A 25,585-nucleotide genomic window follows, 5' to 3' on the forward strand; every position below is an offset into this window, starting at 1 on the left:
TTAAATTTATACAACCATATAGTCTAAAACCTGTCACTCTTCACTTTAATCTGCAATGATATCGTTTTTGTCTTTTCTGTTAACACAAACTCAATTGATGGTATTTGCTGGTGTACATGTCCAAGTGTTTTCTTTTTGAACACCTAAATTCTTTGAAGTATCCTGAAAGTATATTCAAAAGCGTCCAACTTTTTGAAACATCTTCAAACAAAGCCAAATTTCCCTGCAAACTTTTGCTTACTTTTCTCCCTAATTATCTTTTTTCCTTCTACAGTTATTTTCAATGCTCACACAGGAAGATTAAGTTTTTTCGATTGCTAGACTTACATAAATTTTGCATTCTTGTCAATTTTTAAAATATCAGTTTCATGAATTGCGTTTCAGCTGAAGACAGCTTTTCATTTTCTAGTCATTTTAACTATAAATGAAGTTTAAAGCGAAGTCCAAAGAATAAATATTTTAATTAAAAGATTTTTGCTAAATGACAAAGAAATAAAACAGTCCAGCAGGGTTTATTCTGTACCACCGAGTGACCCGATTCTTATATCGGCTGAAACAATCTAAATCATATTAAAGATCATGTTTTTTATACAATCTATAAAGCGAGAGAAAAATTAGCTTCTTAAAACATTATTTCTAAGAGGATTGATACAAAAATTTATATTTAAATATATATTTTTAAAGCTGGGACTTGAACCAAATTGTCAAACTTTTAAAGTTTAATTTACATGGTGGTTATAATTAAAATTCCACTTTGAAATGGTCATAAAAGGAAAACTACCGGACCAAATGTTTTGAATTTGGGAATCGTGTAAAGGAGGTTATGGGAATTTATTTTCCGCGGGGGAAAAAAAAAAAGAGTTAAAAAACTCAGCACCAGAAGAAAAATGGCACTGTGTACAATATTGTTAAACGAAATAAGACATGAAAACATCTGTTTAAAATGTGTTTAATAGTTTCTAAAACGTGTTACAAAGCATGTTCAATGTAGCGTCCAGCATTTTCCGAAAGCAAGTTCAATCCTGCTACTGCATTGTCAACAGCAGCTCTTAAGCATATCAGGAGGAATGTTACGGACATGTCAGTGTATCACATTTTTCATTTCTGCCAAATTGTTTAGATTATCACCATAAACAGTGCTTTTGAGATAACCCCATAGCCAAAAGTCACAGAGGTTGAGGTCTGGTGGGAAGAGGGGAAGTGTTGGTCTATAAGACGTTCATTCGTGAAATGTTGCCTAAGTAACTGTGCGACACACGTGAGGTGGGGTCCAGCCCTGCATAAAAATCCTAGTATCTAAAATGCCACGTTACTGCAGTTCATGTATCACGAAACATTTTAACATTGACTCTAAGTGAGCTGCAATCACAGTGGTCCAGCTGTCGACTGCTCTTCAGAAAAAAATGGTTCAGTTATAAAACTAGCTGTCATTCAACACTAAACGGTGTGGAATGACTGCTATGCAATCGAATGCAGTAGGGGAATGCAATGGAACTAGGTAGATAACATGAGGGATTTCTTTGGCACAAATCGATTAAAAGCGTTTTGAATCTTCATGTTTTAGGGCCGAATTCAGGCTTCAAAAATTACAAATTAGCGATCTGTAAGAAAAGATTTCCAGATTGTACGCACTTGTGCGAGTGATTTGCGATCTCACACTTTCTAATCGCTAATTCGTGGTTTTCACGGACGAATTTCTCACTTACACGGATGGCGCACTCGACTTTTATCGAATTTAACGCTTTTAAATGGTAATTTGCCTACTTCAAAGTTTCTTAAGGGTATACAACATATTAAACCCGTGTAACAAAAGGTTAAGTTAGATTCCGACCCATATTTCGTTTAACAATATTGCATACAACGCCGTTTCCCCCCTGGTGGTGAGGTTTCGAAGTTCCTTTTTTTCGCGGAAAATAAATTACCATGTCCTTCTTAACACCATTACCAAGTTTGATAACATTTGACCCAGTAGTTTTTCTTTTATGACCGTTTCAATGTGGAACTTTAATTATAACCACTCTGCATATTATTAAATTTTAATTTGAAGCTATGTGTTATATGTATACCAAGCGTAAATTTTTCGCTTTTATAGAAAATAAAGAATCGAAGCAAATATACTTAGGATAATGGACCAAAACTGAAAAAATTTTCCCTCCCTCCGAAAATAAAATATTGAAACTCCGACCTTGAATTTATTGGGTTATCGAAATATTTAATTTGACTATCTTCTAAGTCCTAGTTCCGACAACAATTCCGTCAAAAATTCCGAATTATTTAATCTGAAGTAAAAGATTTAGTATATATTCACTGTATGTTAATAAAGTAATGAGAGTGTAATAAAAATAGATTATAGAATGTACGCTGATGCAACTTTTTGTCTGTTTGTTTGTAATGGAAGAGAAGGCTTGTAGAGATCTGTTTTTGACATGCCTCTAAAAGTAGATGTCATACTCCTTTTGTCTCTTCAATGTCAAAAAACTTTCCTTTGAGAGGCAACTTTAGTTTTTGGGAAAGAAAAAAAAAATCACAAGAAGGCAAATTTGAAGAACATGCAGGACGATTAAGTACACATACTTATTTTCGGAACACAAGCGGTTCTCCGACTGGTTATTGAATAATGAAAAGATGCATTGCCATGCAATACAAAGTACTTTTTGGGGGGGGGATACGTTTTCTGACTGAAAACGTAAGATTAAAAGTCATCTGCTTAATTCACAGCCATTTACAAGTCAACTACTCGGGCAATTGCAGAATCGTTTTGATCCTGAGCTTGTAAGTCAAACCTAATATCACTGGATTTAAACACTTCTTTAATCTTCCGAGAACGTTCCTTCTTTACCTCATATTTCAAGAATGTTAAGTGAATACAATTATTGCAAAAGAAATTGAATATTCATTTGCACTACGGCTTGGTAGTTTACTAACGAGTTAACAAAACTTAAATTCTCCTTTTTGTGTCTAAGAATACAACAATATTTTAAATATTTACAAATAAAATATTAAATTGGAGATTTAATTGGAGCCTCACCAGTTGCCTAGCATTTGAAGATTGTTAAATACTAATTGTTTGTTGCGAAGTCTAACCCAGGCTGCATGGTTGGTTTTCGTAGTTTTCTAGGTTCTCTTTACAAAGGTTCTCTATGAAAGCATCTTAATCAAATAGCTCCCATGTTCTTTCTATGTTCAAGTAACCAACTAACCTAGTTTAAGCGCCATTTCTAAGTGAAGTTACTAGTAAAACCCGAATACTCATTAAAAATCATGTAGCTTGCCAATCGGGAGTAACATGAAAGATACGGCGCCAATCATTGAATTGCTGTTACGGTGCGCTGTTTCTAAACTTAGATGGTCATTCCTTAATTAAATAGCCCACCAGCGGCCGAGCGGTAAAGACGCTGATCACTGGTAGTTCGGTCCGAGGTTCGAATCCCTCGAACGGGCTGGTTGCATGGGTGTTTTCGTGGTTTTCCCCATATGTAACGTGTATACGAGCCAGTTTCTCTTAGAAAGTCCTCCACGAAGGCATCCCTCCCTTTAGGCAGATAGCCCTCGTGTGCTTTGCCATACTTAAATAATCCAATCAAATCCTTAATTAAATATAATTGATTTGTAACTTCTACAAGAACTGACGTTAAGAATTGAAGTGCAAATAAATAATATCGTGTGCAATCTTGATTAATATAAAATTAAAAATATTTGCAGAGAAAAATATTTGCATTCAGACAGAAAGTTTTTTGAAATATTTGCAATTACTTTATAAGCAGGATTTATTAATAACCGTAATAATTACTTATTATATTACTGATGATTAGGATTCAGTTCTTGACAATTACATTCTAAATTAGGATTTTAAAAATTATTAGAATTTTAAATTAGAATAATGAAAATACGCTACGCAGAAAAGTACATTTTAGGATAAAAAATGAGTTGATTTTTTATGTTTTAAAACTTCTTGAATTCATTTAATAAACATCGTATCCTCGTTCTTAATTGAATTCAGAATGTTGGGTGTCGTTTATATAATTATTCTTACTTGTCCACAGAATCTGCTGACTTATTCAGCGATTAAGTAGCTGCAGATCATTTCTACATAACCATTGAACTTCCATTAATTCAGTCTCTAGAGGGTTGTATGTTTATATCATAATTTGACTTTTATAAAAATCATTATTCTAAATCTTATGTTTCTATAAAAATATACTGTGCTTTAAAAATATCTATGATAGTACCAGCCGCTCTTTCAGCCACTTCAAAAGCATCAGTTTGTTTAGAAATAAATTGTGCAGTTAATGTCATAAAATTCAATTAAACATCAAACGAAAATTCTCAGTTTTAGACAATTCGATTTAAACGAAGTAAAGTAGCAGACGATAAAACGCCGAGGGTAAAAATTTACTCTTACAAAAATTTACTCTTATTAAAAAAAAAAAAAAAAAAAAAAAAAAAAAAAGAGAGAGAGAGAGAGAGAGAGAAATTTAAAAAAATATTAAAAAATTTTTTTTAAAAAAATAGCTTTTCATATAGTATTAATAAATATTTATTACGCATCATTGAAGGAAAAAATGTCATATAATTAATTCTCCGTAAAATTTTACTTGAAACTTAAGGTTAAAAATAGCTGTGGCAATACAGTGTAACAAAAATCCATACACCACATTTGGCGTTATTATCGCTCAAAATAAAAAGATTCCAAATTTCAAAACGCGAAAATATGTAAATTTGTGTATATCTTAGAAAAGTTTGAAGAAAAAAGTCTAATTTTTTGCAGATATGCTTAAAAATATACCTACTTTAAGATGATGGTAAAAATTTTATAGGTTATAATTCAATTTTTTTTTCGAAAAATTTATAAAAATTATTTAAAAATAGAAATTTAAAAAATAAAACACAAAAAATGTTTTAATTTTATTTGGAATGAACCTAAATTTCGAAATGTGAGAGAAAAAATCAAAAAAGTTTAATAAAAAAAGAGATATAAATAAATATTTGCCAAATTCAATTAACATTGAGGAGCTAAAATTTTGAGAGCTAATATTTTAAAAACTACTCGTACGATTTTTACAAAACTTGGTATTCTGGCATAATTTGAGTCGTAGAATCGAAATATCTAAAAAAAAATTGGTATGTTATTTCAGAAAAAGTCCGATTTTGTGTCAAAATACCTATGTTAGAATAGTGCTATATATAAATCTAATATATATCCTATGTCGCGCTTTCGAGACATGAAGAACGCAATTTGAATTTCGTGAATAGCCCCAGTAGAAGGGGAAATATAGCACTGTCCCTTTTTTTTTTTTTTTTTTTTTTTTTTAGCAGTGTACATATATATTAACACAGGGGGCCAACTGCCCACAATTTATTTGGATATGGATACCTCCACTGAATTTATAAGTGAAAAATGCATTTGTTAATGTAAATATACGGGAATTTAATACATGTTTAAACTAAAATAATATTGAAATTAATTTAATTTAATTAATCCGAAAGGTAATTTTCTTTAAATGTTTGTAAATATTTTAATAACATAATTATTAAGGAAATTCCTTTTTACAGTACATGAAATTTTTTTATCGTTTATAAATATGCATTAAGTATAGCTACATAATTTTACTTAAAATTACTTTGTATCATCTGCGAATCTTCCATTAATTTTCCTTTCCCCTATGAAAAATTATATTTGCATCTTTGACGTGCGTGGAAGTCCAAATTTGTAGCTATGTATATTATCTACTTCTGAAAGTAACATCCGGTCGAAATGAGGAGGCCACGGGGAGGGAAAATTTCGTATCTGCATGAACTACATATTTCTTCCGGTTCAGCTGTGGAATGTTTCAGATAAGAGCATTAAGACATACTAAAAAGGGTTCTTTAATCTAATGACAACAGAAAAGGTATTCATATATTTCATTTCATAAATAGAAAGATAATTAGTTTAAAAATTGTTGGAGAATTAAAGCAAAATGTTTGACTTTACATTGAATGTGTGGCAATATAAGTCTTGATGATATTCTTTTGGGATAGAAAACTCTCCTAGAATATTTCTGTATGTCGGGAATAGATAGAAATATAAGACTGTTTTGCGTTTTATTTAGGAAAAAATATTTTGGCCGTTTTGCTTAAGAATATTTTGCGGAAATTCAAAAATTCAGTTGTAAAGTTCCTAAAAATTTTCTGCACGTGCATAAGTTCAGTTTTCGTATAGTCTGTTACTTTAAAACAGACACTTCAAGGTACTTGCAACCCTCCCTCGTTTACTATCATAATATATGTTGCCATCAGCGCACAGCACTTATTTTCTGTGCCTCATTGAGATTGTAGTTTTAAATCGGCTTTCATGTGTGCACTTTTCATGAAACAAAATAAGCTGAACGGAAATTAAGTGTGTGGGATAAAAGACTAGTTTTTAACTGAGAATGCTGCTTTGATGTAAGTAGATTTGATGCTGCACTAGCTCTGCAACGTTTAACCATTACACTCGATGGTAGATTTATGCACTTGTCAGTGTTGACCTGAACTTTCGGGGCTCATCGTCATTAGATACAGTAGTATTGTTTTTTTAAGAATGAATGATTTGGAGACTCCTTGCGATTGTGACTTGTGTTACTCTATAAATTTGCTTCTGAATATACCGCAGGTAAATTTAACTGGGGGAACTCCACAATGGATAAACGAGAAGAGCTCTGAATGCTAATTATCATTATATTGGATCTGAATATACAGGAGAATCAGTAACTGCATAAGTAATGTTTTACTGCTCACTATGTATTTATAATTGTATATTGCTTGTAGAAAAAAAAAACCTGTTTCGTTTAAATGTTGGTGTCTGGGTTGAAGAATGAGATATTACAAATCAGCTAGAATTTCTCCCGTGGGACTTTTAACGAAATTGATTATTCAAATAAATATACTTTGGCTTTCAAGCGAAATCAAATTGAAAATAATAAACTTTACCCAAGGAAGGGTTGATAAGGAGTGGCGCAAGTCTTTTCACCGGCTCGGAGTGGCCGCATATCTCATTTCTCTCAGTTTGCCAGTTTTCATAAGCAAACAGTTACAAATTGTCTTAGGATGCTCCTTGAATTTCTAATACACAGTTAAAACAGTCTCTTAATATGCTGTAGATTTCTGAGTATTTCTGTCGGTAAAAATCAGAAATTGACAGTGAGAATATTTATCGCTTTGGTTTAGTGAATAACTGAAGAGGTTTTATAGGAATTTTTCGATTATTATGCTTTTGCGTAAACTATTAATACGTTATTTTCAACACATTTTCTACCGAAGAGAGTTTTAGTCGAATATATGTCATCCACATGCAACTTGTTTGCATAAAACTCAAGAAAGAGAATGCGAAAGAATTTTTTGTTTGTTCTGTTTTGAACGGTAAAACGCCAATAATTTAACTCCGTACTCTATCCAATCCACCATTTTAGTAAGAATTCTAGTTTTTCCCTGTTTTTATAAATATTTTGAAATATGTTATATGTATAACATCACTTAAGTGTGTACTAATAAATCTTCCGTGGAGACGCACTGTCGAAAATCATCATAAAAGAGAAAAGTACTCGTTCTAACATGTGTCCGTCTTCATGTGTAGATGTTGCTACTGCATGTTTAGTAGTGCGGTATTTATGCACTCGCTGTTTTCAGCATACGCATATCGCAACCGCCTCTTTTTTTCTCTTCCATCATTTGGGTATCATGGAGGTGAAGGAGAGAATTCAATGACGATTCTCCAAAGAATTTAAATTTCCTCAAAATATGTAAGTGATAAAACAAAAGTGGTATATTTACATTATTTCACTGAAGTATGGTTTCTTTTGCTTACAGATACTTTTCGGTAAAATCAATATTTGTTGCATAAAGAATGCATATCTAACAAATAGTCTCGGTATATGACATGAAGCAAATGTAAGGTTTATCAAGAACTAATTTGTATACGAATTCAATGGAGAATTACATTAATTCCAATATTTTATGTAATAAAAGAATTTTTTCTCTTTTCTAGTATGTACTTTTTATGAACAGTCAATGCATTCTGTTTCTGTGTGATGGAATTTTAATCGATCCCTTCATTAGCATGCTTTGCATAATTTGAACATAAATATTACAGTTTTTGTTTAATGCTTAATTTGATTACTGCTAAACCTTTTAACTGTCAAGTACTTAGTATCATGAAGAGCAATTATGTAAAATAACTGAGTTTTCGACCTTGACTAATAATAAAAAGAATGCACAAAATATTGCATAAATTTTCAGTGTGTTGAATTTCTAATATTTTTCCCTAAAGTTATTCATAAAAACTTCGAGATATCAAGGTATTTTATAATCAAATTGGTGTGCAACTATGTATAAATAATATATATTGTTACTTATTGTCTCACAGATTTGATTATCCGAATGCAAACTATGAAAGTTTATGTAAACATTGTAATTTTTAAAGTTTCGTTTAGTTATGGAATTAAAATTAAAAAACAAAATTGGTTTAAAAACATTGTCATTTTTAAAGTTTCATTTAGTTATGGAATAAAAATTTAAAAAAAAAAAAAAAGATTCTTTGTTTTGCGAAGGTCCAAGCTAACGCTGCGTTTTTTTTTTTTTTTTTTTTTTTTTTTTTTTTTTTTTCATTATTCCTGTCTTGCTTGAGAAGTTACATTTTAGTTTTAATACTGACTTTTCGGCGCTTTCTCGTGTATCTAGACAGATAGACAGGCATCGCAAAGAGCGTTGTTGTTCTTAAAAGTGTTAAAATAACCTTCCAGAAATAACCCCACATAGCATCTTTTATGTGCCATAATCTCTTTGCCATGACACACACTTCAGTTGCCTCTAATTTACATCAGGTCTGAAACTGTCTCCTAGTTGCAAATATTTTTGATTGCCTTGGAAGTGCACAATTCGTAGTATTTAGTAACTGTGATCTGAGATATTTTTGGAAATATGCAACGGTTTGCATACGTGTGATCAAGAAGTGTTTCAGTGTATTTTAAACCTTGAGATGCGGACAGATTTCTTCTGCATTCAAACTTACTGGCTACGAGAGGGGGAGGGAAGAATTCAGTAATCTCCACAAAGTCATTCTCTTTTAAATATGACATCGGCATGCCTTTTGTAAGCCTAAACTACCTACCCAATCTTAAACTGAGCTGAAACAGTTTGTAGGGATCCTCACTTTTATCTATTAACTAAGTGTTGAGGAACCTAGTGAAGCGAATAATCGCTTAAGCTCAGGAATAGAAACTCAAGAAGGGTTAAATGCCCTTTATTGCTCAAAATAAAGATTGACAGATAGCCCCTTTCTCAAGACGTACAATAAAGCCTCCACTTGGGTTTCATCTCAAAAATATAAGAAATAAGAGCTGACTAATGACTAACTAAAAAGATTTAGCCGAAGTTAACACAATTTCTAAACTAGTTGGCTCGTAATATTAAATTAGCTAGCGAAGCTATCAAGGGCACGTAATACGGCCGAGCCTAATAACAGACGTAGCCAAAAGGGAAACGCACGCTATTCGGGAAATGTAATTCTGTCTGTCGAAATCAGCGCAACTTCGACTTAAATACTCTTACTACTCATTTGCATTTAACGCGGCTCTAAAACCTCATTCTGGTAAGGAATTGTTAGATGAAGCTAAAAGAGATAGGAAAGGTGAATAAAATTAAAAATAACTATTATAAATTTAGGATATACCTTACAAGTTTAAACTAATAATTAATTGCATGCAGAGAGCTTTACGTAGCTTAGAGCTTACTGAATGCATGCTAGTTGTGCAACTGCAGCTTTGGAGTTATTCTCAAGAAAGAATTATTTTTTAAATTATGTTCCTTCTTTTATTAATTAAAAGTCGTTGGGACTTCTCAAATAAATTCACTTAGTTCAATCCTATCTAGTTTTTCCATTGCAATTTTGATACAAATAGGTGGTGAATTTTTTTTCAGTAGTGGTCGTTTCGTTCTTTAAAATAAAATATTACTCATTTACGAAGTGCTAAGACTTGATAAGACACACGATATATTTTTCGTCATCACTCCCTTGCCCCAATAAATGAAAATGTGCAAAAACAATTGATATTTTTGGTTGGTAAAAATCAGATTCTCTGACATCAGAAAAGAGATTCATTAACTTTATAAATGTGTAGAAACCTGCACGCAAAATGTGCAAAATAATTTTTAAATATTTAAAATAAAAATATCATCCAAAAAATCAATAAATGAGAAATAGATTCTCTTCTAAACGTGATGAATCTTCTTAAACGTTTGTCACATAGTTAAGAAAATTTTAAGGCTACCACTGGTCATATGAAGCAGATGAAGATTTTGTTTAATTTCTGTGCGTAATTTGTAGCGTAAATCTGAACCATTTTATTTCAGAAAGTCTTCCATATGAATATACCTTCCCTTAGGCAGGTAGTCAGCCTTTGCTGTATCCAAATAACAAGCTGCCCACAACTTTCCGGTCTCCATGAGCTTCTTATGCTGTTTACGATCGAACACAATGCTTTTCTATTTCTTTTTTTAAATCTGCTTACATAAAGTTTAAAATTGTAAAACACTGCAGAGTTATGTAAGGCATCCAAAGACACGCAAACAAAATAATAAATAAATGAAATGATTGTAACTAAAATAATAATAAATTTCAAACGGCAAAATTTTTAAACTGAATGCCAGAATAGTAAATTAAATAGAAACAATTTTCCTTAAAAAATTGGTTAAATTAATTGGTTACTATGCTTTCATAAGTTTGGTTATGCTTATTTATTTTTATTTATTTATTTATTTATTATATTTTTGCTTTTTTTAATCGTACAGGTTAATTCAGCTTGGTTTCTCTTATTTTCTACAGACCCGCGTTTTTTAAAAATTTTCAAACATACGTATTTTCGATGACAAAATAATATTTTACAGAAATTTTTTCAAAGTTTGATAATTTTTTCTAAAATTTAATGTTGAATTTTTCTCTCATATCCTTGTGTAACGATTAAACTAATTATCACATAATTTTCATTTTTACACCAATGAATAAATTCATTAATAATAAATAAATAAATAAATAAAATTCTGAAAGTTTTCAGATTTTAACGGTCACCCAAAAAAGAGTTTATTAAGGTTTTTTACGTTCTCGCTGAGCGCGTAGTCTACCAGTTTGCCGTTACACTCACTCCTACTAACCATTTTTTTTAGCTTCATTTTTAAGCATCATTTTCTTCGGCATTTACGCAATATACAATTCAACAGCAAAATTACAAAAATTCTAAAAACAGCATAGCAGTGTACGTGTAGAATTCCGGATGTAGCGTTAAGTCTTGGCGTACATTTTTCTGTTCCCCTACCCCAGTCTTTTCTCAGGTCATCATATCGATATTCAGTTTTCTTACTAATTTAATTTTACAAATTTTTTTTGTCTTTTTCTTATTAACGTTTTGTGTGTTTACTTTATTTCTTAAATATAACTTTGTTGGCGTTTACGCCACATAAAATTTGATTCAATAGCAAAATCACAAAATATTTAAAAACAGCATATCTTTAGAATTTACGACAGACAATCTCGCACGCAAGAGATAAAAATGCTGTTCCGTAGTTTGCAACTGCTCGCTTTGAAATCGTTGGAGGACTATGCTATTCAAACTTTGATGTCTCTAGGTACAGTTGTTATTTCGCGAGCGAGAAACATGAATACATTCATGCAGATTCTTTATTATTTAATTTCTTTAATTATAATACAGAGCAAAAATATTTGGGGGCAACAATTTGAAAAATGATATGTCGTTTATAGTGATTCAACGCAAAATTATCGAGACTAGTATTACATCCCTTTGGGGCTAATAACTTCTAAATGAAAGTATTTAATACCGAATACTGGTGGTTTTCAAAAATTGGTCGATTTTTTTAGCAATCTAATCAATATACTGACATTGATAGATATTTAAATGAAAAGATTTAATTTTTCATGGTTAGCAGCTGCATGAATTTACGTAACGATGAGATCGAATTTCTAAATTAAACAGAAATTTAAATGAATTGAATATATAAATGTGCTATCGAATAGATCGGAAGACCTTGGGGTTGTTGGTATTATGTTTATTTTTATGATGACTTGTTTAGAAGGAACAATTTTCTGACATTCAGAGGCGGTGATTTTCTTTATTATCTTTTAGCTTCTATAGACAATGTGTATAAAATGTGACATGTGTGTCTATAGACAATGTGTATAAAAACACATTAAAAGAACTTTTAAAGGACACTGTTTTACTTACCTGCGGTAAAAGGTAAAATGAATGATATTCTTTATCATATGGGATTAAATATAAAATCGTAGAGTGCTTGCATAGAATTATATTAATCGATTTATGAAATTTTAAGAAGAATAAATAGTATAATTGTGGCATATGTAAGAATCACATTAAATTACCTCAAATTTTTTTATGTCAAATTAGACATGGCCCACCAGCGGCCGAGCGGTAAAGTCGCTGAACACTGGTAGTTCGGTCCGAGGTTCGAATCCCGCGAACGGGCTGGCTGCATGGGCGTTTTCGTGGTTTTCCCCATGTGTAACGTGTATACGAGCCAGTTTCCCTTAGAAAGTCCTCCACGAAGGCATCCCTCCCCTTAGGCAGATAGCCCTTGAGGCTTTGCCATAATCACACACACACACAAATTAGACATGAAATGTTCCCTTGATAGCAGTCCCATTAATGTTGGACGAGAAGATCCCTCAGATTCTGGTGGAGCAAAATCGCATTGTAACTATTAAGAACTAATAAACTGAGAGCTTAAAAGAACGCTTTGAAAAACCAGAGAAAATTATAAAATCACATATGAATAATCTTTTGGACATAGAATCAGTTAAAAATTCTTTTAACTTAAATGCACTAAGAAGATTACACGACACTTGTGAAATAAACATTCGAAGTTTAGGTAATTTAGGAGGAGCTTAGAGTTTTTAGACATAAACGCGTTGTTTTCGGATTGAATTGTAGTCATTTTTTATTGTAGTGTATTTAAGATTAAAAAAGAAATTTCTTTGAATTAATTTTTAAAACTAAAAGAAAGGTAAAATAACTGCATTACTGATAGTATTATTATATCCAAAAATTATATGCTGACAATCTGCGAGTGTGAATGTTTTATCCAGCTTGGCTTTTATATAATGGCATATATAATTGAGGGTTTATAGTATAACGAAATGTGTGTTTTCTATATTATTTCATTCTCTATCATTACATGTAATTTAGGGTTCGCAGTGTAATAAGATGTGTGCTTCCTATATTATTTCATTCTGTATTATTTACTTTCACTGTAATTTAAGCATAAAAAGAGTTTCCGTTAAAAAGCAAAAAAAATTTTTTTCTATAAGCCTTTTTAATAATCTGTATTGCTACATGTGTATAGGTTTATTCTTTTTAGCAAATGGAAGTGAAACCTGTGCCGAAAAGTGAATACGGTAATTTTTATAATGGAGATTCGTACATACTATTAAGTGTAAGTATTTAATTTTTAATATTTTCGTGAAGAGTTTAAATTGACAGTTTTTAATTCTGTTCATTTAGTATGGATTATTAATTTAATTATACCTATAACGTTTCGCTGAAAAATGTCCCGTATTACAAACATTTATGATCTTTTTCTTTCAGCTGTTGACTTTGTTTGATCTTTCGCTCAGTTTTACAAATTTCTCTTTTCAGTGGTTAAAAAAAATGTATATATCTGTACGTGAAATAAAGACAATTAAAAATATGTATCAAGCGACATGCAATGACTCCGTGATTTTAAGTAATGCAAGATTCCTGTTTTACCTAAACTTTATAAGCTGGGAGCAAATATTTTCTGATAGGTAGTTATCGAAAAGTATATAGCTCCTAAAATAACATTAAAAGTTGGAGTCCATTTTGGAACACATGAATGCTGCCATCTATTAAGGATGAACAGAGTTATAATCGTATTGTTGCGTAAGGCGTCAAAGAAATTAACGAGTTTTTTTACAAAATAATCTTCTTAATATATTGCTTTTAATAAACATAACTGAGAAAGCTATTTTAAGACTGAAGTTTAAAATTTATTCATGATCTATTCGCAGTTATATTTCAACGCAGAAGAAAACCATAATTATTAAGGGAAATGGTAGCAGATTATTCGGATAATGCACTTATATGAATATAAATATTTATAGTCTGATAATTCTTAATAAATGAATTAATTTACGTGATACTTAAACATAGCAGCTTATATATTAATTTTTTAATTAAAAATTCTTTTCTTGAATTTTAGTAATAATTCTTGAACAGACTTAAGTTACTGCTATAATAATGATACACATAATTTTTACTCATCACATTTAAGTTCTCAGTAATACATGGAGAATCCATTTACAGTTTATTTTTATAGTACAGTAAAGAACCAGTTACATTTCTCAAAGAACCATTCAAAAACAAAAACAAAAGAAAAAAAAAAAAAAAAAAGAGACGTAGAAATGACATAGACATATAATCAAAATTTTATTTTAAATAAACTTCAGTTTAAGAAATGTAATATGTATATCTTAATCGTAGAATATTAATGCTACTTATACAGTATTTCTATTAGATACTGTTACATGCCTGGGGGTTAATTCATCGAATACACATAGAACTGATTACAACTTCATAAAATGTATTTTACCCTGAACAAACACTTTACAGTTCTGAAACTTTCGCAAAAGTACTCATATAACTCTTCTCGGTATGGCAGAGCACAGTAATTCTCTACAGACTACTAAGAACGTTAAACGCAAGCCTCAATGCTTAAGCTCACAGAGTGATCACTTATTACTCTCGGTTCTCTAAACTATACTCTGAACTCAACTAAACTGAGAACTGATGTTGACTGTATGTTGCAGTATAAAACTGTATCTAAATATCGGAATTGCTTGGCCCAAACGTGCCATACATTGAGATGCATTCATTTCCAGAATTCTTTTTCTTTGAAAATAAGGCTACTTCAGACTTATCCACATTAATTTTGATTTTCCAAATTTGAAGTCATTCCTCCAGTGCATGTAGGTGATTTAGGAGTGACTGTTTGACTAAACCAACCAATACATTTTGAGTAAGAATTGCTGTATCATTAGCATACATACATACCTAAGTTACTGTTATGCATGTGTGGAATGTCGTTCGTGTATATAGTTCGTGATCTTAAATAAGGTTGAAAATCACAAACAGTCCCATGTTTTGTAGCATCTTGTCTGCCTGAATTCTTTTTAGGCTTGATTTAGGTTAAATTCAAAAAGAGATCCGACGGCCGAACTGAGACATGTTGTTTGTGTTTATTTGTGTTTGGAAATTTATTAGCGTTGCAGTAACAAGGTTTTTTGTTGGAGCATGTGAAACTTGTTTTTGCAAAACTAAGAAGCATAGTAATCGGCCAGTGATTCCGCTTTCTCAGTTTTGATGTATATGTTACCGTGAAAGACCGAAATTGGAGAATATCGACTTTCACCGGAGAATATCAACATTCATCAAATACGTCGGTGAAAGACCGAATATTTCACTACATTCTTGTATATTCGGACCCTCACCGGTGTATGTCGACAATCTCAGATATACTCTGGTGAAAGTCGAAAAGAGAGGTCATAAAGTGCCATAATACTTTAAGTTGTTGCAATAAATAAGATTTGAATCTCATAATTTAGGAAGTTTTTTATTACTGTTATTTTATTTTCTCGTTTAGAACGTACTGTATAATTAAGTAAGTTTTTAAACTTCTATAATTTTCCTTTCTCATTTTGAATGTATTGTGTGTTTTAGGTTCTCATGTTTTTAAGTTCTTATTTCAAGTCTCAAGTGCGTTTATTCACGACTGAATTACGAAGAAGAAAATATAATATTGTTATATGTTCAACATTCACCATTAGTACATGGTGAATATCGACATTTACCGGTGTAAGTCAGAAATATTAAATAAAAACATATCAAATAAAGACCCTTCTGGTACGCCAGCAGTACCTGAGCGATGTGATGAGTATTTGTTATTGACACGAATGAAAGAATTTCTTTCAGTAAGATAGGAATGAATGGTGATAGTGATGTAATTTGGGGAAACTCAGCTTTATGAGTTTCTATGTGAGGCCTTCAAGCCAGAAACGATCCGAATGCATTAGCAACATCCAAGATTACCTTAATTGTTTTCTTGTCTTGAAAACTCTGAGAGATTATCTCAGAGACCCCATCAAGTTGGTATACTGTCGAATGCTTTCTTTGAAACCCAAATGGTTCTTGGATGGTAATATTGTTACTCTCCGTTTACTGCAGGATTCTTTGTAGAATCACATACTCTACAACTTTGCTCTGTCCAAAGAGCAGACTAACTGACCTTTAAGAGACCAGATCACTAGGCGATTTCAGAACCAGGATCTCAGGTCAGGCGATTTCAGAACCAGGAATCAGATGTTAGGATCGGAGGTATCACATCCGTTTTCCAGGTCTGCAATTAATATCCCATCTCCAGCATATAGTTCGTGATCTTAAATAAGGTTGAAAATCATAAACAGTCCCATGTTTTGTAGCATCTTGTCTGCCTGAATTCTTTTTAGGCTTGATTTAGGTTAAATTCAAAAAGAGATCCGACGGCCGAACTGAGACATGTTGTTTGTGTTTATTTGTGTTTGGAAATTTATTAGCGTTGCAGTAACAAGGTTTTTTGTTGGAGCATGTGAAACTTGTTTTTGCAAAACTAAGAAGCATAGTAATCGGCCAGTGATTCCGCTTTCTCAGTTTTGATGTATATGTTACCGTGAAAGACCGAAATTGGAGAATATCGACTTTCACCGGAGAATATCAACATTCATCAAATACGTCGGTGAAAGACCGAATATTTCACTACATTCTTGTATATTCGGACCCTCACCGGTGTATGTCGACAATCTCAGATATACTCTGGTGAAAGTCGAAAAGAGAGGTCATAAAGTGCCATAATACTTTAAGTTGTTGCAATAAATAAGATTTGAATCTCATAATTTAGGAAGTTTTTTATTACTGTTATTTTATTTTCTCGTTTAGAACGTACTGTATAATTAAGTAAGTTTTTAAACTTCTATAATTTTCCTTTCTCATTTTGAATGTATTGTGTGTTTTAGGTTCTCATGTTTTTAAGTTCTTATTTCAAGTCTCAAGTGCGTTTATTCACGACTGAATTACGAAGAAGAAAATATAATATTGTTATATGTTCAACATTCACCATTAGTACATGGTGAATATCGACATTTACCGGTGTAAGTCAGAAATAAGAGTATTTGGAAAATATTTCGGACATACACCAAGAGACTATGTGAATGTTGACATTCACCGGTGAAAGTCGACATTCTCTAGATTTCGGTGTTTCACCGTAACATATGCAGTTCCTTGTAGCCCATTAAGGGACGGAAATTTAGTGTAACATCTTTTGTACGTAGTTGTCACCTTCTAGATGGAATTATCAGCAGGAGCTGTAGACTATAAGTACTTGGTCCAGTCGTCTTGTGCGTGTTAACGAGTAGTTAGCCTGACTTCCCGATTTAGTCTATTTAAGACCGGCTTGTCCTTAGAGTGTCCAAACCGCTGCCAGGTCTTCCGTGCAGCAAGATCAACAGGATTCTGGATTTCTTTTGGGTCACTTGCCTTAGTGCTCGGAGACCCACCAGCTACCAAGCCCTAAAGTGTTAAAACACCTGGTAGTTCGGTCCGGATTTTTAAATCCGACGAACGGGCTGCCTGCATGAGCGTTTTCGTGGTTTTCCCCATGTGTAACGTGTATAGAATCAGGTTCTCCTTAAAAGTCCTCCACGAAGGCATCCTTCGCCTTAAGCAAATGGCCGCACGAGTACTTGGCCATAATCAATTAAACAAACCATTAAGTGCTTGGAACAATTCATTTTTGAAATCATAAGTAGCATCTAACTTCTCTGTCGTGTATTTGGAGTGCAGAGTAATGTGTATTGTTCTGGGCTTTAGTATAAGATTACCAATTGGTAACAAAGGCTTTGTTGTCTAATGTATAATGGCAAATGAAATCCATGTCCATAATTACAGGTTTATGATCCGAGGGTAATTCACGGAGACTTTCTACATGTGTGTCTTGAACTTCCCGGACTTAGAAATCCAGTATTGATGTGGAGGTGTGACCATAACGTGTTGGGGATTAGTATTAGTATTAGCGGGTGCATCTCCCAATCCACCTAGCCGGCAAAAGCCGTCCATATGACTAAAAGGAGGACCAGCCAATCTAACTAAAAACTAGGTACCCAGCAGCCCGGCCACGCCCCCCCCCAAAAAAAAAAACAAATCAACAAAATTTAACTAGCCCCAGAGAAAGCAGGCCAGGATCTCGAGTAAAGAGAGAAAGAAATTACACCCCCCCCCAAAAAAAGACATAGCAAACTCAAAATTACTGTTAGCAAAAGGTTGCAAACCCATTCAATTAAAGCAACACTCACGCAAAACGAGCATAAAAATTTAAAACATAGTAGATTTGTTAAAATTAAATAAAATTCGTCACACATCTCAAACACATACATAGCCCACTCCAAATAAAACCAAAAATAAAAGTAGGTCTAGTTCTTTGGAGTTATACATTGATCGAGAATCTGAATAGATCAATAGTCTTCTAAATTTTATCAAACATTTCATTTCGAAATAGCTGGGCCTGGAATAATGGCATTGGTACGCGGATTCTGAAGTTAAACCAGGCAACCAGCTCCGTTATTCTAGGCCCAGTTATTTCGAAATGAATAGTTACTTAGTAAGGTGTACTACTTTGTGTACATTATAGCCACTTTGCTGTAAGCCTCCTGAATTCAATTCCTGTCTATATTTGAAGGAAGCTGTCTTAACACTACCTTCATAGACTTTTGATACTTAGGATTTATAACAAAGTGATAACTTTTGTTCTCCATAAAAATTTAAAGGTTATTGCCTCGTCAGCTTTAACTATGATACTATGATGGAAGGATTACCTTTTTCAAATTTACTAAGAACCTACTATTGCAGTCTGGGGCATATTATCAGAATTCCTACTCAAAACACTACCATTCACATTACTATATACATCAATAAAACTTTTATCATTAACATTAATGTTTATACTACCAAAGAATAATAATTATTACTCATTAACATTTTCATTATGAAGTATGTCAGGTAGATTAGCAACATTCTCCTTCAGCACGTTAAACTTAATACTAACAGAAAAATTTTCATGGAATTTTTGATAATTTCAACAGGCCTTTTAAAGCCATGCTCAGTATAAAAAATTTCAGAATCAGTACCTAATATTTTCCTTTTAGTCATTGCACCAAATGTGAAACATTTAGACTCACCAGCACTCACATCACAATTACCAGAATTAATAATACTAGAATTGTTTTTCGATTAGAGATGCCGCTAAAAAAATTTTGCACTTACCTTCAAGTTCTTGTATTTCAGTTTCAGTCACCATCGGAAGAACGGCATTTGAAATAGTATCCGGCTAAAAAGCATACCTTCACACGTTTTTTTTTTTTTTTTTTTTTTTTTTTTTTTTTTTTTTTTTTTTCGGATGCGAAGGACTGTTATAACGAGCGTCAGTTGCATTTATTTGTATACATAATAAAGCTATCAAAATTTTGGCAAAATAAAGTAATAAAATGATTAACGTATTTTAATTTTAGACCCTATGTGTTTTATGTAATTTTATACCCTATGTGTATAAATATAATCATAAATGTTTTATTTTTGTCAAACTAACATTCCAATATTTTATATATGTTATAAAATGTAACCTATATTTAACATAGTTGATTTTAGTAATAAAATCAAAGAATGTTAAGTATTTGCGTATTAATGGCTATTATCAGGTTAGTGCCAAGGAAACTCTGATGACCGTTCTATGTGCCAGAGATTTATTCTCCATCATAATTGTTTTAATTCGCCATATTGAGTTAAAACTGGCAAAATTTGATTGGGAATTCATCATGAGGAATTAAATCTATCGCTGTTACTCTGAAAATTTCTGAAGAAAACTCTTGAGGGTTTCTTATTAGTCCGAAAATAAAAATTTGTTTTAAATACAGAAAGGGAAAGATAACAAAACAACACGAAAGCTTTGGGGCAGTAAAAGCTGAGAACATCAATTACTGCTACTAAGATTACCTGCTCTGTCTGTACCTCAGCTGGACTAGACCCACCAGCGGCCGAGCAGTAAAGTCGCTCAGCTCTATTAGTTTGTTCTGGGTTCGATTCCAGGTAAACGGATTGGTTTCACGAGCTTCACCATATTTAATGTGGATATGCCAGTTTCTGTTAGAAAGATATCCTCGAAGATATCCTTCCTCTTAGACAGATAAGACTCACGTGCTTCGCCATAGTCATAAAAACCAAATTATTCCCTAGATGGACTAAGTGCGTTCTTATTTATATTTGTGTAGCTCACCGAATGGAACAGTTAGTCTTGGTAAAGTTTCGCGGACCTGGAGGGGAGCTTACATATTATTTTAACAGCTTTAACATAAATACTGGATGTGCGATTTCGTCCACAAGAGTTACAAATGTGAGTTGGATTCTTTAAAATTAATTTCCTACTCTCCTGTTTATCATCTGTCTATAATTTTCAGAGTTACGCTTGTACGTTTTCATAAGTGATGTATAGTTTAATGAAATCTATAAAAATTAAAATATTTTGCATTGCAAAGTAATATTCCGTGATTTAAAGAAAGCGAATAGCTTCTGTTTCGTCCTTTGGCACATATCAAAAACCTATTAAGAAAATAACAAATCCTAGGCACGTCGAAAGATAGAACACGCTGAAGCTAACAGAACAAGAGACTACAAATTTATGTGACGTGGAGAGGATTCATGATACCATTTCTACAGGAAGGCCAAACATTTATCTTCACGTTTTCACCATCTGGTACAAATCAGAGTTCTTTTTAGTGGTTAATACGCAAGTATCGACAGTTGTATTTAATTTCAGCCCTGTTTTAACATTTCTGTCAATTATTTAGACAAAGGAAACAAAAAGTGGCAGACTTGAGTGGGATATCCATTTCTGGTTGGGTGAAGAAACATCGCAGGTAAAATATTTCTGTAATTCCTTCTGTACTCATTTCTTAAGCACAGCTTTGTATAAAATTTTGTTTTAATATGTCTGTAAGAACTAAACTCTTCTTATATATATTCATGTTGCATATATAACATGAATATTATTATTATTATTATTAATCACAGTAGCTTTAAGCAAATTTTTAGCATAATTTTTGTGTTTCTTTTATTACTTTGATACATGTATTCCTGTGTTCAAAAGGTTTACGAAAAATGCTTGTAAAGTTGTTCTGCTTGAATAATAAAATGTTTTTATGCTATTAACTTCTAATAAACATCCATCAAAACAGATGCAGTTACATTGTAAGGATATATGTTTTTGGTATTTGTCATAGACTGGTTGTCGCTTCGTTTCGGATAGTTTTAATTGTCTGAAAACATCATTGAGGACGAATCTATTAGCATCTCCATAGAAAACATAGACACATAGAATCAACTTGATAAAAGAAGACAAGAGCGTAAGAATTTTACCAAGAATGCTGAGATGAGAGGGATTGTTTCTGTTAATAATAATAATAATAATAAACCAAACTTCTTTTCTTAAATGCGCTTTACTCAAAATGCAATATCGTACCGAAGCTGAGAACTATAAACTTTGCTTACATAACATCGCAAACTATACTATTCTTGATGTAACTTCGCATATTTCTTTTAAAGACAGTATTCTGATGCTCTTTGACAGGTAAATTAAATCGTTGTAAGTGTCTCACATTGGCGTGACTCTTCTATGAAATTTTGTAACAGAAGACTATATAAATGTACAAAGGAGGAAAAAAAATCAATTTATTTATATATCTATAAAAGTTAAGTATTTTATAGATGGTAGTACAGTTAGGTCCCCTGAACAAAGAATTTATGAGGACCGAATGGCAGTTCGCTATATCCGACCTAATAAAAAAAATTAGATTACCTCATAAATTGTAAAAATTGACTGAGGAATTAAAAGAAAGAAATAAAATTGATTAGCATTGTCACACCTACCAAAAGAAATTAGTAATAACTCTTGCTATTTAACAAAGAATAATATTAAGGGTTACTTACAGCTATGCCTGTTATAACGTATTTCTCCCGCTTTCCTAGCGTGCTTTCGCGGTGTAATAGTTCTGCACGCTGGGCCGGTATTCCAGAGGTCCGTGGTTCGATTCCCGGCGAAGGCGATGCTAATTTTTCATCTCTCAGGCTTTTCCAATTAACCTAATGTCTCTACAGTGACGCCCGAACTAAAAAGGATGTTGGATGAGGATTTTCCCACACCCAGGGTTTGGCGCTTGGGTCCCCTAAAAACCCTAGTCGCCCTTTAAAAAGGGGCGTATATAAGGTATTTCTCCCGCTTTCCTAGTGTGCCTTCGTGGTGTAGTGGTTCTGCACGCTAGGCCGGTATTCCAGAGGTCAGTGGTTTGATTCTTGGCGAAGGCGGTTGCTATTTTTCATCTTTCCTGCTTCCAAAAATATACCTAATGTCTCTACATTATTATGTGCAATTATTAAATTGTTTTTCCGCTCTTTTCCAGTTTCTTTATATGTTAATAATTTTACGCGATATATTACATAGGACAAAGATACAGACCGTTCCTTCTGAAATTTCTCTCTCTTTCTAAACTATACACATTAGTAGATATTAATAATCACTTTCATAACTCGGTATGATCTTCTAAGATATGCGTATTGTGTATCCTGATTTTCCAAGAACTGAATGTCACCCAAGTCCGGCGATATACATTTTTCCACCCGGTGTAATCTTCAAGTGTCCTAAATTTTGCTGCTCCTCACCTCCTTGAATTATAAAACTTTTGCCACCCCTAAATTCAGCTGCTTAGTGCCGACCCTAAATTGTAAAAATTTTGCCATCCCTAAAGTTTGCTTCTGGGTATTTCTCGAAGTTAAAAAATTTTTTCTCACCCCCTAAATTCTGTCGTCCGGTGCGACTCCACAGGTTACGCCGTCTTTGGTGTCACCGTCTTTGTTTAGAGACACCTACTCAAAAGAACTACACGCGTATGACTGTGAGGATAAAAGAATACTATAAAACCACAAGCTTGATTTACTTGTTAAATCCCGTGAAGGCAATAACTCACTTAAACTCTGATAATTCAGCCCCACCAAAATTGCCAATAGCCAAACAGTAGTTCATAATAGATTTAGTCCCCTGGACACTAACCCTGATACACAGCCAGCTAACACTAATGATAATAACTCTTACGTCAAGATTCCAACACCCAAATCCAAAACCTACAGTACTACTTATCATGGTTAGACCACCGCCGGACACCAAATTTAGCGACTACCTTAAACACCTTGCTAACACGATAGATACTAAATTTCTAGGACATATTAATGGAGAATTTTCAAAATTATCCGAGATACCCCATGTGATCACCGGATTCTCACAAAACAATTTCTTGGGGGGGGGGGGAAGGAACATCAACGATCAATCAAAATAGTAATTAGGGGTCTCCCTATTAATATGGACACCAAAGAAATAAGTAAAATTCTTACTACTAAAGGGTATACAGTATATAAAATTGTACAACGCACTATAAATAGAACCAGACAACCCATGCCACTCTACCAAGTATAGTTTAGTAAAAGCTGTGCTTGGTTAAGTACAACCCCCAACATTAAAACTATCTACTCCGTCACAAACATGGCTCTATTCATTGTTAAATTCGAAAATAACATTTTTTAATGTTATTTTTAAGTGTTTTATGCATAATTCTTATAATAGTTATTTTCTACTTTTTACTTCCACTTTTTCTGTTTTCATTTTTTTTCCCATATGTCGGAAGAAAAACAGAAAAAAACTGTGTAAGTATCAGAATATAATGAAGAAAAAAAGGTGAGAGGAAGACTTAATAAACCAGAACTATAAAATTACTCCAGATTTCCAAAACCCAAAGAATACCCAAGCTGACGCTACTAGCACTAGTTGTCCATCAACGTGTCAGTTATCATTGTAATTACCAAAAGAACCTAATAATCAGAAACAGTTTAAAGTGTTTTCACCCGGGAATTACCTTTAACTTCAATGCAGCCGGTACAAAAAAAAAAAAAAAAAAAAAAATACTATTGAAAAGAAGAAATACTATTGAAATCTACAATTTCCGCAGTGGGTACACATTTGCCTGTACCTGATGATTTCGGATTAAGCCAAAGTCCATTATTGCCATCCCAAGTTCAAGCCTTAATAGAAAATTGTCCTAGATATTTCCAAAACCTGGTTTCAGTTTTAGTTTCCCAAAAGACAAAGATACACGTAAATTTTTTTAGATGTCCAAACAACGAAAGAGTTAACCTGATTTTTTAGATTGATGACGAATGAATTAAACTGTTTATTCCGAGTTTCAAATTGTATTAAAAATTTATTAAAAAAAGAGACTAAACATTGACGGGACGTTATGGAAAGAGTTATCTAGTGAAAGAATTATCGTTCAGTTTTTAGTTAAGTTATTGAAAGAATTATCTATGCCATTCAGGTTTTAGGCAAACAAAACTTAGCCTTCCGTGGTTCCAGTAACAAAGTATTCAAAAGAAATTATAATTGTTTAAAGTGTATAGAAATGATCATAAAATTTGACCCTATCATGTCTGTATATATTAAAAAAATTCAAACAAAAACATATGGTTCATTACCTTGAGGTTAAAATTCAAAATAAAACAATTAGCTTATTAGGAGATAATATAAAGCAAATTATTTTAAATAAAGTCAAAAAGGCAAAGCATTTTTCTATTTTACTTGATTGTACTCCTGATGCCAGCCATCAAGAGCGGATATCAATTTGTATGAGGTATCTTAATTTAGGAAATACGGACATGAGTATTGAAGAAACATTTTTAGTATTTTGTATTACAACAGATACGGACAACATTCTTATTAAAGACTTCGCATATGCTTTTTAAGTCCCGAGTAAATAAATTCTCACCTATCTGAATAAGAAATCAATAATTCTTAATCGAAAAAGTACTAAATATTTTTTTTTTTTTTTTGTCCATGACTGCTGTTTAAATTTGTGTAATTTAATGTAAACATTTAATTTTGGCATATGTAAAGAAATTTATATTAAATTTCTCGTCGTCAACACATCACACATATTCTTCAGCAGTTGATTATGTTGAAGTTCTTATTCGTCGCTAAGCGGCGAAAGTTACCATGCTAATAAATTTTTAATACAATGTTTATTACGCATGCGTGAAGCATAAGCTCTGCTAAGGTGAGATACTAATATAAAGTTTCTCACTTAAATTCTGTTTTAATATCACATGCTATTCAACGATAGGAAAATTACCTCTGCACTAGATTGAGATAGGGCAAGTTGCCCTATTCCATCTGGGCAACTCGTTGGCAATAATTGGACAACCACCCCAGTTGGGCTATCCCGGGAGCCTCTTAACATGGAATTGTTATTCCACGGATGGCTTTTGTTTAGAATACAGAGAAAGCTGGTTATGAGGAGAAAGAACAGTAATGTTGTAGAGACATTAAGTCATTTTGATGCCGAAGACGT

At 32.6% G+C, this 25,585-nt stretch overlaps 1 protein-coding gene across 4 annotated transcripts in view; it reads left to right on the forward strand.

The window, feature by feature from the left end:
* Nucleotides 1-25,585, forward strand: part of LOC118179705 (gelsolin, cytoplasmic-like) — a 301,004-nt gene that overhangs the window by 53,123 nt on the left and 222,296 nt on the right. For all 4 annotated transcript variants that reach the window (XM_085825276.1, XM_085825274.1, XM_085825275.1 and 1 more), the window contains exons 2-3: nucleotides 13,402-13,476; nucleotides 20,987-21,055. In XM_085825276.1, coding sequence (XP_085681402.1) covers nucleotides 13,402-13,476; nucleotides 20,987-21,055 — 144 coding nt within the window. The remainder of the gene's footprint in view (nucleotides 1-13,401; nucleotides 13,477-20,986; nucleotides 21,056-25,585) is intronic.

The sequence above is a fragment of the Stegodyphus dumicola genome, chromosome 10 (genome assembly GCF_044657685.1).
Source record: "Stegodyphus dumicola isolate Sdum_Otavi_A_Nest chromosome 10, ASM4465768v1".
NCBI classification, from domain to species: Eukaryota; Metazoa; Arthropoda; class Arachnida; order Araneae; family Eresidae; genus Stegodyphus; species Stegodyphus dumicola.